Here is a 13668-nt window from a genome sequence, read left to right on the forward strand (position 1 = left end):
TTTGTTTATTGGCAAATTGGATCAGACCATTTACGGTCCGTATCGCCTAAATAAAGTTTTAAAACATTTGTTCACGATTGAATACGGTTCGTTTTTGATATTTATTAAATGAAAGTAACTAGTTGCAAAGTGTAAAGATGATTGTTTTAGATGTGCTCTTCGATTTTTGTTTAAGCTTGTTTGTAAACAGTACCGCTGAACTGTCAAGGATGAATACTTGTTCATTTGTTTCGTCACGATAAAAAACCTAATTAGATTCTACATGAACATGACATAACCTCACTAAATGAACAGAATGAACATTTTTTGACAGCCGCCGATAGTTTGTTTACAGTTTAAAAGTTCATCAGAGGTTCATCGTTTTAGTTTAAAAATTGCAAGGTTTCTCACACTGAACAGTTGTAGAAAAATTCAAATACAGTAACATGTATGCAGTTAAAAACATCCAAAATCCACCGGCAGCTGTCAAAGATGAACTTGATTCATCGGCAGTTCATTTGTGTCGTCATCGTGCAAAACCTAATATTATAGACTCAAGCTTTTTTTATAAGGAGTGTATCGAAAATAAGCTATCCACAATTTTTTCATTCAAATTATGATAAAAAACGATATTTTATTTAAACTAAAAATTGATTCTTTATTGTACGAGGTTAATCTGGTAAACCAGATGAAATTTAAGTTATTCCTTCACGTTTTTCGAACTTTTGATCAAACGCTCTTCATCAAGTTCCGGACAAGTGTTGCATCGCATTTTTTGGACGCTTGAGCCCATTTTTTTTTAACTCCTGCATGTTTCCAGCTGCCTTACCAGTCTTCTTGAAGACCCTCTTCACGATTGCCAAGTAACGTTCGATGGGTCGAAGCTGAGGGCAATTTTGTTAATAGATATTTTTCTCAACGAAATGTATATCCTTTTCCGCAAGCCAATTGAGAGTTGTTTTGGCATAGTGAGCCGACGCCAAATCCGACCAAAACAGTGGAGGTGTACTATGCTTCTTATATAAAGTAGTAATCTCTTCTATAGACACTCAGATCGATAGATTTCTGCATTTAATGTTCCGGTAGTGTAAAATATTGAATCGACCTGTCCGCATCGCTCACATCCTCCCCAACGACGACAGTAAAGTATTGTGGACCTGGAAGGGTTTTTGAGTTCTCCTTTACATAAGTCTAATCGTCCATCAAAACGCATGCATCCGGACACTGCGAAAGACGCGAATACAATTTCCGGGCCCTTGTTGCCGCTCGCTTCTTCTGTTCTACACTTTGTTTCGCGATTTTCTGCTTCTTGTAGGTCTCCAGGTGATTTCGCTTCCTGATACGCTGGATCAGATTTTGTTCTTCATAATTAGAGATACCACTTTCTGGTCCAGTTTCGGGTTGGTAGAACCGGGATTTCTGACTCTTCCTGGTAGCTCCATCCAAAGAATAGTGTTCCCTAAACTTATCAATGATGGTTTTAACACTGGCATGATGAATTCCAAACCGCTTCGCCAATTTTTGCATAGTAATACCCTTCTCACTTAGCCATGTTTCCAAATCCTTAATTTGAACTTCCTTTTCAATACGCGACATTTTGAAAACGCAGAATTTCAACTGCACAAACAAGTAAACAAACGGTAGCTGACAGCCAAACGCACAGCATGCTGTGATCTGAGCATAAAAAACCATCACAAATACATGCGTAAAACACAAATGTATGTGGATACCATACTTTCGATACACTCCTTATCGGGATACGTAATGCATAAAAAATAGCATAAAAACGGCATACTTTTGAAAGTTCGCTCAAAAAGTCGGATAAAAACAGCATAAAAAGTCTTGTGTTCGTGTAAACAAGAATTTTCTGTTAGCAGACAAAGCTTATTTGAGTCAGCTAAAGCTGAATAGGTATGTATTTTTCTCGGGGCTATAATATCCGTAATCAGAGCGTATCAAATATGTGTAAGACAATAAGTAAGTTTTATAAAAAAAACCTGTTTTAATCCACCTAGTGGTGTAATGATGCCTTTCTCATATCAAACATACTGTCGTATATAATACTGTAGTATTCTTCACAATAATTTTCTTCGATTCTTAAAAGCATAACCGAAATCGGTTTGTTTGACCGTCTACTGATAAAAACTATCAATTGGAAAAGATTTGAGGTCGATTTAGAAAATTGTTTAAGATTTTTCCCCATTTTCAGAGATGGTATACAATTTTAACCCACTTTACTCTATATTTCCGGATCCGGAAGTCGGATCCGCATGAAATTCAGGAATTACGCATGTTACCACAGGACTTTTCATTTGAACCTAAGTTTGTAAAAATCGGTCGCGCCATCTAAGAGAAATGTTAGAAAACATATTTTCTTTTATTGCCCATTTTACCCCATAACTCCCGAACCGGAAGTCGGATCCAAATAATATTCAGGAATTTTTGATGGGACCTCAAGACCTTTCATTTGAATCTGCGTTTGTGAAAATCGGTTCAGCCATCTCTGAGAAAAAAATAATGCACTAATTTTCACAATTGTTTGAACATTTTACCCCATAATTCCGGATCCGGAAGTCGGATTTGCATGACATTCAGGAATTACGCATGGGACCACAGGACCTTTCATTTGAATCTGAGTTTGTGAAAATCGGTCGCGCCATCTATGAGGAAAATTAGAACACATATTTTCTTTTTTTTGTACATTTTACACCATAAATCCCGAACCGGAATTTGGATCCAAATAATATTCAGGAATTTTGTATGAGACCACAAGACCTTTCATTTGAACCTAAGTTTGTGAAAATCGGTTCAGCCATCTCTGAGAAAAGTTAGTGCACTTATTTTCACATTTTTTTGCTCATTTTACCCCATAATTCCGGAACCGGAAGTCGGATCCAAATAATATCAAGGAATTTTGTATGGGACCACAAGACCATTCATTTGAATTTAAGTTTGTGAAAATCGGTTCAGCCATCTCCGAGAAAAGTTAGTGCAAAAAAACGTTACATACACACATACGCACATACACACACACACATACACACACACATACACACACACATACACACACAGACATTTTGCGTACTCGACGAACTGAGTCGAATGGTATATGACACTCGGCCCTCCGGGCCTTGGTTCAAAAGTCGGTTTTCACAGTGATTGCATAAACTTTCTATATGAGAAAGGCAAAAACCCTTCTTAATTCACCTAGTGGTGTGATAATGCTTTTCTCTTCTTTCATAACAGTCTCATGAAAATATATTTCATACTTTTATTATATAATTTCAGATACTAATTTTGACACCAATTGATTCAGATTGATTCGAGTAGTTCACAAAAGCATGCTTTAGTGTTTATGTCACACAGTCAATATCATTTTTCCAAACTATTGCTTGACATTTGCGTTGCCTATTTGTATGCGATCACTGATGCTAATCTAAAAAAAAAATTCCCAGAAAGTTGATTTTTTCAAAAATTTTTTTTTCAGATGACATTAAATTTCGATGTTTCATGCAGTTTCAAGAGTTTCGGCATCAAAAAAAATTTTCGATTTTGAAAATTTCATGTACTCCCCCCTATGGTGCCTTTTCAAGATCGAAAATTTTCAAACCTTAACCGCTGGGCAGCACCCCTCACCTATGTCCGATTTAGCTCAAATTTAGCATGAGGACATTTTTAGAGGTGGAAATTAGAGGTGATCCCAAAATATTGGCACCCTTATATATGTAAGAGCGGTAAAAATTAACGTGTTTTGTCGGTTACGTCACATATACAATCATATATCTGGAACCAAAAGTCACAACCATTTGATCAATGGCCTGACAGTAGCTTTCAAACGAGCCCAAGTTTGTTAAAATCGGTTCAGCCATCTCTGAGAAAATTGAGCACGTAAAAATACAACGCTTTTTGCCGGTTACGTCACTTATACAATCATATCTCCGGAACCAAAAGTCACAGCCATTTGATCTTCGAACTTGATCAATGGCCCGACAGTAGCTTTCAAACGAGCCCAAGTTTGTTGAAATCGGTTCAGCCATCTCCGACAAACATGCACGGTAAAAAAACATATTTTGTCGGTTACGTCACTTATTCCATTATATCTCCGGTACCAGAAAACACAGCTATTTGATCTTCGAACTTGATCAATGGCCCGACAGTAGCTTTCGAGCGAGCCTACACACACACACATTTTCCGATCTCGTCGAACTGAGTCGAATGGTATATAACACTATGGATCTCCGAGGCTCCGTTCGAAAGCCGGTTTTTCCAGCAATTCTAATACCTTTCTATAGAGAAAGGCAAAAAGCGGCAAAAATATTGTGATTGCACTCACACTAATATGAAGAATTATGCTAAACGACAATCGGCTCCTGATCAGAAGCAGTTCAATGTGGTACCAAATTCAACTACGGGTAAATAACAATCTACAATGTGCCTTTACTTCACTAACTTTAATTTGCATAAAATTGCTCTCAATAACTTCCCGCGCTAACTCCTCTATTTTTCAACATTTCCTGATCAAAACACTAGCCAAAGGGCTGGTGATTTATGTGTGATAACAGACTTAAGTGTATTCGTAAAATATTGACCTTGGTCATTAATAGAAGAAAAACGTCTGTTTGTAAATTCACAAGTTAATAATCATTGTTTAATGCCTAATAGAAATGGTGTCAACATATTATAGCAAAATTATGCCGAAATTGCTTCTCGTTTTGATACTTGTTAGGAAACTTTGTTATACGAATTACTAACGAGACCAGACTTATATCCGCATTTGTTACGCAAATTGCTTTTTGTTAACTTGTTCTTGCTTGATCATCGGAATACGAAGTTGAGTTCCATTAAAAATTACAATGTAAATCACGTCACAGAATCGATCAATCAGTGAGTTTATGATAACAACGCTTAAATTGTTAAAATATATTTTAATCGATTACTGCAGTATCGAACAAATTAACCCCACACTGTTTCTTCAATCCAATCGATATAACTCGGAACGTTGCTATACACGGTCGGTGCATTCCCAGCACCACAGATCAATCCAAAAGAAGTAAATGCTATTACGTGATAAATGCAGTTTTGTGCATCGGTAAGCACTTGAACGGGTCCACCCGAGTAACCTTGGCAGTTATCTTTCCTGTTACCAGTTGAAGTCATGCAATACTGTTGCTCACTTAATCCGGTTGGGAACTTCCGCGAGCCGTTGTAGAACATTTCGCACTTGGCATTGAATACCACATCCAAATTTTCCTTCTGGAGCACGTACGAACTTTTGCTTCCTTGAATTAGATAACAGGAATATTTCTCAGAATTCCGCAACAAAACAAAGCACTTTTCTTAAATGGTCTCACCATATTCTGTCAACTGGAACCCGATAGCCGTAGCCGATGTAAAGTTCATATTCTGCTCGGCCCACAAACAAGCCGGACGAATGACGTTGGAAAATGACACCCGATCCTTCAGCTTGACCAATGCAATGTCATGGTAAGCATAGCGGGCAGAGTACTGCGGGTGTTTTATGAATTGTTCAATGTCCATATCCTCCACATGGTTGTCAAGTTCATCTTGGCGATTGTGCCCACCGAGACGCACTACCACAGGTGTACCACTACTTGTCGAGTATCCACAGTGGGCAGCAGTTAAAACGAATCGATCGCTTATCAGTGCTCCACTGCATAGAAACTCATATTTTACACCAGGATTGTCCGAACGCCAACCGATCAACGTGTGATGGGGAAATTCACGTTGTCCGGCAAACGTCTCAGGCAGAAGAATCAGTGATTTAGTTTGTTGGCAGTGTAAAGTATCTTCAACCATCATGTTAGCTGTCCTGTATTCGATACATTCTGAAATTAAGTCAATGAAATTGAACACAAATCAAGAAAACTCACGATAGAGCTGTACTTACTCTGCTCCGAAATACGTTGGCCTGTAAGAAAACAAATTCTATTAGTCTACGTGTGGTTTAAAATCTAAGATGGAATCTTAACTCGTATCACAGGTAATAACAGGAGAGACACAAAACTTGAAAGAATAAGAATCATTTTTGTTGGACTGACGATGTACAGATTCGGACTGATTGTGACTTGCTCCTGCTTGATACTTAAATAGAATGCAAATGAACATCAATAAAATACGAAAGTGTGGGAAATTCCGCATGACCGGCTAGTGATAAGAAAGTCATGTTCAATCATTCACGTGCGACAGTTTGATGAGCAAGAAGTTGTTAAGTATTTTTGGGCTCACCGGAAATTATACTTGTTCTTCATATAAATAACTAAAAACTCATGCCTCTCAGTCTTGGATGATACTTTTCCTAGAAAAACGTTAAGTTTCAATATGATTTTTTAACATCCCTTAAACCAAAACATATCAAACAAATGGACTACGTAAAAAGACAAAATTAAAATATTTCCCCATTCCATAACGTAAAACCTGTTTTTATACGTCTAGTAATGTAATATCTCATATAACTAATATTCTTATACATATAACTATGAGATTTATCGAAATACTATTCATTAAACCTTGAATAAAAATTAACTAGCATCAGCGATGTAATGCTACATGGTTTTATATGCCGTGCATGTATTTTGCGTAGAAAGCTGTGTTATACGTTATCTACATAGAAAACCTCAATCATGTAAAAAACTCACAATCTTCACAAATGCACTGTCTGAATGCGAACATGGAATGAAAAGCTCCAGGTCTAACAAAGAAAAAGTTGATTTTTTACCGTGGAAACTTTTTTATTCTTTAGTATAAACTCCATCAAGAACGATACACTTGACTCAGCGGTCCTCCAACATTTTGATGCCTTTTGAGAAAAAAAATGATTTGCAAGGCCATCAAAATAGGCTTACGTTTCTGCAATGACTTCAGCATTCGACCAAAAATTTCTTTCTCTGGAGAAACCTTTTCAGGCTTGGAAATAGACAATAGTCGCTGGGGGCCAGGTCTGGAGAATAAAGACTGTCCCAGAAAGTATGGACGCACTTTGATTTCGCTGTAAATAATTCACAAGTGTTAAATATTCAAATTTTATCCGATATACTGATAATATTAGACTACAACAACAGAATATTATTATCAACATTTGCTACTTAGCCATTGTAGACTAGCTGGCGCACCTTCTTGCGAACGTTCCTCGTTAAATTCCGTACAGGCTTCTTGTCGACAAGTTTTGACACTTTTTTCCAATCTTTTCCGAACTGTTGAATGGTTTCGGCTACCGAGACATGTTTCTTAAGATGTGCCTTCGTTAATGCCCAAAATTCCTCAATTGGTCGAAGTTGATTGCAATTTGGTGGATTCATGTCTTTTGGGACGAAAGTGACATTTTTGGTAGTATACCATTCTACCGTTGATTTCAAGTAGTGGCAAGAAGCAAGATCTGGCCAGAAGACAACAGGATCCTTGTGACTTCGAATCATGGGTAGAAGTCGTTTTTGTAACCATTCCTTGATGTATATTTCGCTGTTCATTGAAGCAGTGGTGATGAATGGTTTCGAAATCTCACCGCAGCTACAAATTGCTTGCCAGACCATAGCTTTCTTACCAAATTTTTCGACTTCAATCGATGTCTCGGACTGGTCGCACCGTACAATATTGTGGTCCGGCAAGGATTTGTAATCGAGTTTCACGTAGGTTTCGTCGTATTGTACAGCTTTCGAGCCCTTGGCCTGGTCGATGCTTCTTGTTTCGGACTACGTTTTGGTTGTTTCTGCTTCTTATAGGTTCGAAGATTCAAACGTTCTTTAGCACGAAGAACATTTGACTTCGAAGTGTCTATTTTTTTGGCCACATCCCGAACTGAAACCTTCTTCTTTCGCTCGAATGCCTTCAGTATACGTTATCCTCACCAAACATTTCATGATTGCATTTCTCACGGCTTTTTCACTTACTCCTTCCATTTTTGCTATCTTTCTCAGTGAAAGTCCGCGTTCTGTGCATCATTTGTACACAATTTTTCGACGTTATTCTGCTGAAAGTCCACGCATTTCGAAACAAACTAATGAAAACGAATAAACAACTGCACAAGTGGTTAGAGTAGAGTGTAAACAACAGGACGCAGCCATAAAAATTGACAGATTCTGAACCATTGCGAAATTCAACGAAAATATACACGGCTCGAAATTATTCACGTCTTTTCTGTGAAAGGCCCGGGACTTTTCAAAATTCCTAAACCTTCCCCACATTCTTCGCATTTCGATTCTCCAAATTATGTTAGTTTCATGTTGGAGGTTTTGATATCCGATACTTCTGGATCAACCGTCTAATCAATGATTGGAAATAACTACCATAAACTATGAATTCTAAAAGTTTTCATCCGAATTCGATAACAATAACGATAACAATTCCAGATCGAGAAGTCGTAGAAAAATGAAACTGAATAGCAGCTGATGAGACCTTTCATTTGAGTCAAATAAGTGAGGTGAAATGGTTATCGACAAAATCACCATTTCGATTAAATGACCTATTCGGCAAAACCACTCTTAGCGACACGATTTTGGGAAGGTTGAAAACTCGGATGCTGGAAATTAACCAGTTAGATAAAGCACAGAGCCGCATCCAAACTGGCACAGCTTGCAAACATGCATTTAGACAATAGCATTTTCGCCAGATTTGAATTTGAAAATGTTAAAATGTCTATTGCATTGCAAGGTTCTGATCAGAGGCTCTGACTGTATATTGCAAACTCAACCATCACATGGCTACTATTCAGCGTGCTTTTTGTGATTTGTGTAAGTGCGATTGCGTACTTTCCCGCATAGTGTTTTGGCTACCTGGGCAGCCATGGCCACCAGACGGCTACCAAAATTGATTCAGTGACGGTTGTCAAATCCAATTTGACAAAACAAAGTCGCCTGTATCTAAGTTAGCCGAGCGTTTTCATCCTCTCATCTTCGCTGAAAATGTCAAAGATTTCAATGTGGAAAAATTTTGGTGGATACGGTTGTATCGTTTGAGTTGTATATTTGGCAGCGGTGAGGCAGTCGGTCACCAGAATGTCTGCCAGCCATATTTTTCCAGCTGGCAGCAATTAGTCAGCCATCTGGCAGCCATGCGTATGCGGGTTATAGCATCTGCTATGTAACTCTTCCGCATTGAAGCAACTACGTATCCGGGTTTTTGGTTCTCCATACATGATTGAATCTGTGTATGGTGAGCTAAAATTGAAGAATATTCTATCATATCTCACCCAATATCCCAAGTAGCACACGTTACTACACTTCAATGACAGTAACTTATATGACACAAATTCATGGAACAACTTGAAGACTTTTCAACGTGCATTATAACTGCTATGTAACCTGAAAAGCGTAAGAGGCGGAGCTTGTGCGACTTACCAAGGGTTGCCAAACTACTTCTCAGTAAAGAATATTTGATTTGATCCACCGCGCACATTAGTCACAATGAAACAGAAAATATAAGTTTGTGTCAAGTTACAATTTGTTGATGTTTTTCCCATTCAACATTTACGACCAAAAATTGGCATCCGATAATGAGCTAAAATATAGAATTCAATATTCTTTAAACTCACTATATCTACTCAAAATCTAAGTGCTATTCGATATTTATGGTGAAGTTGATCATTGTAGATATTGAAAACGTGCGCGCCTTCGATATTTTGGGTTTCAGAACATCGACATACAAAATAATATTCATATTTTTATTCCCGTCATATGAAATTTAAAGCTAAAAAGTCGAAATGTGTTCAGTTAGAACTTATTTGTGATTAATATTAGTTTTTCATATACCAAAGTTAAAACAGTTGACCAATCGCAATAATTAAAAATTGCACTCTTTTAAAATTTAATGAATATTTCATTCCCTGGTCATAATGGTAGCCATTGGCGTAAATTTTTCCATGCATACACTGCCGTGACAAAGTGTAGAAATATTCGCTCTGGTAGTGCGAATGTACTTCGAAAAACGAAACAATTTTGCTTCGCACATGTACCGGCAAAAAATCTGCGTATAAGCGCAGATTTAACTTTAGCCAATTTTTTAAACTCAAGGAGTTTTCTACTTATTCTACTCATTGATTTAATATTATTGTCCGGGATAATGTACAGAAGATTTCAACCGACACTGTAATTGTATTTCTTTGTTGCATCACAACGAATACGGTAACCGATATGAAATCATTACTTAACTTTGTCTTATAGTGTGTCACTTTTTCATTGTCGCATTTTGTTACGGTGACCAGTTGGCGACCAAAAACAGTCAATGCGAGTACGTCGTAAAAATTAGATTACCGAAAAGTTACGTTGGAACTTATTGTAACTTAGTATGATGAGATGTCAATTCGTAACATTATTTTGACTCAATTGTCACCATCATAATACGACTTGTTTCGTCGTGTTTGTCGTGCGACCATTATGCAGCATCTTTTTTGTTTTTATTTTTATGAACAAGTTACATGTGCTACTTGGGATGGCAAGGAGCAAGAGTCAGAGGAGTTCATCGTTCTTACTGGAGTGAATGAATCCCTTCTGTTTCTACCCTAAAAGGTTTCAGCAGATTGTTTGGCATCCCTTATGGGGTGCCGACTTTATCTCTGTTCATACATATCGCGAATCGTTCTGTATGCTACCAAAGATATCAGAATAGTTTCGCTTTTGTAAAATTTCTAAATCCTCTCGAAGGTTTTCTTAAATGTGCATTTTGGTACCTGCAGATCGTTCAGCGTCCATTTGTAAATGCAGAACGATTAATTTCTTTTTATATTCCTTCCTTCCCTTCTCATTAGGAAAATGATGAGAAACCACGGCAAGGCACAAATCTCTAAATACTTAGAGGAACGTGCCACTTGAGCCAATTTGTTCTGATTCCACTCTCACCGTTACGATTTTGAACAACACTGGTTTCGGCGAATTAAGTTACTACTCTCAGAAAAATCTTTGGGTTATACGCATTCAGATTGCTTTTAAATTTCATAGTCTGTCTTTAAAGTGAAGACAATAAAAGAGAAAAATTGGAGATTCAATAAGTTTAAAAAGAAGTCCATTAGTGGTTGCTTCAGGGTACTTTTATTGAAATTTCAAAGTTATAGCATAAGATGGTTACATTTATTCAGCTCGAACAAAATCTCGAACATTCTTCTTGATGAAGCCTATCAGCCATTACATAGTGGAGACCCACACAGAACTACTTGACTGTCCCACCGCTTTGTCGAAGTCGCTGCTTTGAAATTGTCCAGTATGTTTCGAATGGTCGAAATTCCGGGCAGCATACAACTCCATAACCTCTTTGGAGTAGTAGCAGCTGGCTAAATCGTACCAAAGGATGATTTTGCCTTTACGTTTATGTATGAACGTGTTCGTGTTCATGATTGCTTGATCATGACTGCGCAGTGACGGATTTCTTTCCGTGTATATGTTTGACACTTAATATTGGCGTAATTGTCTCTTATTAGTCAATAAACTGGATTATAGACACGAATGCTATCGTCCTGATAAGTTGTCGTAAAAATATTTGAAACACTAATAAAAACACGATGTATTTATAACGCTCGTTTAGTTTTTTTTACAAAAAAAACAGTTCATTGGACATAAAAATCAAGAAAATACACTACATCGATTTAAAAAATATATAAATTTTGCAGTATGCATTTTTACTAGAAATAGTGAATGAACAACAAAAGCCAATAAATTTGATTAGCATCTAACGAGATAAAAATTAAAAAAGGCGGGTGGGTAATGTCAGAGACATAACTGGATGCCGTGAATACGAAAACAACTGACATGTTCCTTAACACTTTCGAATATCAATTGTATGAATTATGCACGCATTCCCCTTTTTCACATTTTTCGCAAAAACAAAGAAAGCTTCACTTGATCTCGATTACTGTGAATTTCACACAGCGAAAAGTGCACAAATCTAATCAAACTGTTCTTGATTTGCAGTAAACTGACGTTATTTCCCTACGATTTGCAAACAACAAATCCTAATAGTTCTTTAGAAAACTTTTAGAGCCATTAGAACGGCTGATCTTGTGCAATGCTCTCCACCGTTGTTTTTTTTCCCAATGCTAATGACTGGCAGCTGTGACGTAATCGCTCTTGTCGAAAGCTTGCAGACGACACAAAACACATCTGCTCGCAGTGGCGATAGAATCCAAACTGATTCAATTTTTGTTAAGAGATTTCCTATTATGTGACTTCGTTTGTAGCTTTTTCACTAATGGGCGGTCCTAACGGCTATAAAAAAGGCCGCATACAGAATTTTATTGTCGATTATTTCATTTCGGATTTGCATAATTTATTGAAAAAAACTATCAATATGCTGTAGGGATTCGTTTCTAGCATTCAGAAGGACCAAATTGAGGAACTCACTGCGATATTCACCACTTTTCGGAACATTTTTCTCGGACGATTTGTTGTACAGCAGCAGCTATTTTGTTCTCTTCCTCAGAACGCGTTCTGATTGGCTGGTGTTGACATGGGTCAAATGAGATAGGTTTTTCAATAGTGTACTATTGAAGTACTTCAATGCTTTTGCTATACACGTTTAAGTTGAAAAATTTCGATTCTATTGGTAGTTAGATTATATAAATCCTTCCACAGATCACTGAGCTATGAGCTTTCAAAATACGAGAAAGGCAAACGCGCCATATGAATTATCCTCTTTGATACTCGTTTATACCAAACATTTCAGAAAAGTTGAATTTTGAACTATTTGAGATTATGCCACACAACTGAAAATTTTATCATAAAATTGTGATCATATTTCCAATGGCATGTAGCAAAAACTATGTTGATTCGTTAGATACAACAAGAGATATTCACGATCAAAAACTTATCACTCTCTCAGAGGGTAAATTTTGAAAAGGCACCCCATAGTAAAGTAAGTCGTATTCACGACAAAATCAGGTCGTAGATTTAGTTCTAGAATTATGGAACTGAAGTCGTTTTCAGAATTTTCCGAATTGCGTTCTCCAATTAAATTCTAAATCTGAATTCGAAACCTTAACAAAGTAACTAAATTCAGTTCCAAAATCTAGCTCCAGAAGCCATTTTCCAAAGTTAGTTCCAGCTTGTAGGTTCTGAATTCTGGAAATGAATACTGAAACTGAATTTAGGAATTAAATTCTGAAACTGAATACAGGAATTAAATTCTGGTTTTAAAATTAGTTCTAAAATTCAGAGGTTTGAGTTCAGATCTTATATTTAGTTTTAGAATCCAGATCTAAAATTCATACCCTGAATTTTGTGCATGAATTCTGAGGATGAAATCCTAAAACAGATTTCTGAATTAGAGTCCCGAAATAAGAAACTAAATTCAGTTCCAAAATATAGTCAAGAAACCAGTTTCAAAATCCAGAGTTAGGATTCAGTTCAAAAGTCATAGTTTTAAATTCTGAATCTGTAATATGGAACTAAGTTTTAAAATTGAAGTATGAAACTAAATTCAGAACTTAAAATTAGGTTCAGAATTCAGGTGGACCAGAATCCAAGTTCTGAGTTCAGTTCTACAATTTAACCAATAATTCAGTTCTCTGCTACTGCTGCTTAACTGCTAGCCACGACGTCCGAAGGCCGATTATCGGTCAAGGTTTACCTATTATACTCGTCTAGTAGAACATCGGAATAGATATGTGCCTGACTACCTCAAAACCGTCGTCCGAGTGCGAAAAAGGCAAACAATCGTGATGAGTTTTTCTCAATGTTTTCAAAAGTTTTT

At 37.0% G+C, this 13668-nt stretch overlaps 2 protein-coding genes across 2 annotated transcripts in view; one reads left to right on the forward strand and one right to left on the reverse strand.

Moving 5' to 3' along the window:
- Positions 1–13668, forward strand: part of LOC131431287 (angiotensin-converting enzyme) — a 265227-nt gene that overhangs the window by 214310 nt on the left and 37249 nt on the right. The window lies entirely within an intron of this gene.
- On the reverse strand, positions 4885–6074 carry LOC131431292 (serine protease snake-like). The gene is made up of 4 exons (XM_058596909.1): positions 5969–6074; positions 5888–5908; positions 5331–5825; positions 4885–5258 (listed from the first exon to the last, which is right to left on the reverse strand). The coding sequence occupies exons 1-4, from the start codon at positions 6021–6023 to the stop codon at positions 4933–4935; spliced, it is 897 nt and encodes a 298-aa protein (XP_058452892.1). The 5' UTR covers positions 6024–6074; the 3' UTR covers positions 4885–4932.

The sequence above is a fragment of the Malaya genurostris genome, chromosome 2, assembly GCF_030247185.1.
Source record: "Malaya genurostris strain Urasoe2022 chromosome 2, Malgen_1.1, whole genome shotgun sequence".
Lineage (NCBI taxonomy): Eukaryota > Metazoa > Arthropoda > Insecta > Diptera > Culicidae > Malaya > Malaya genurostris.

Bases quoted from the DNA above. Each gene is read 5' to 3' on its own strand.
- LOC131431292 (XM_058596909.1), bottom strand. From the start codon at position 6,023: ATGATTCTTATTCTTTCAAGTTTTGTGTCTCTCCTGTTATTACCTGTG. The intron at 5,826-5,887 runs GTAAGTACAGCT...ACTTAATTTCAG, and splicing joins CCAACGTATTTCGGAGCAGA to AATGTATCGAATACAGGACA. The intron at 5,259-5,330 runs GTGAGACCATTT...ATCTAATTCAAG, and splicing joins GTTCCAGTTGACAGAATATG to GAAGCAAAAGTTCGTACGTG.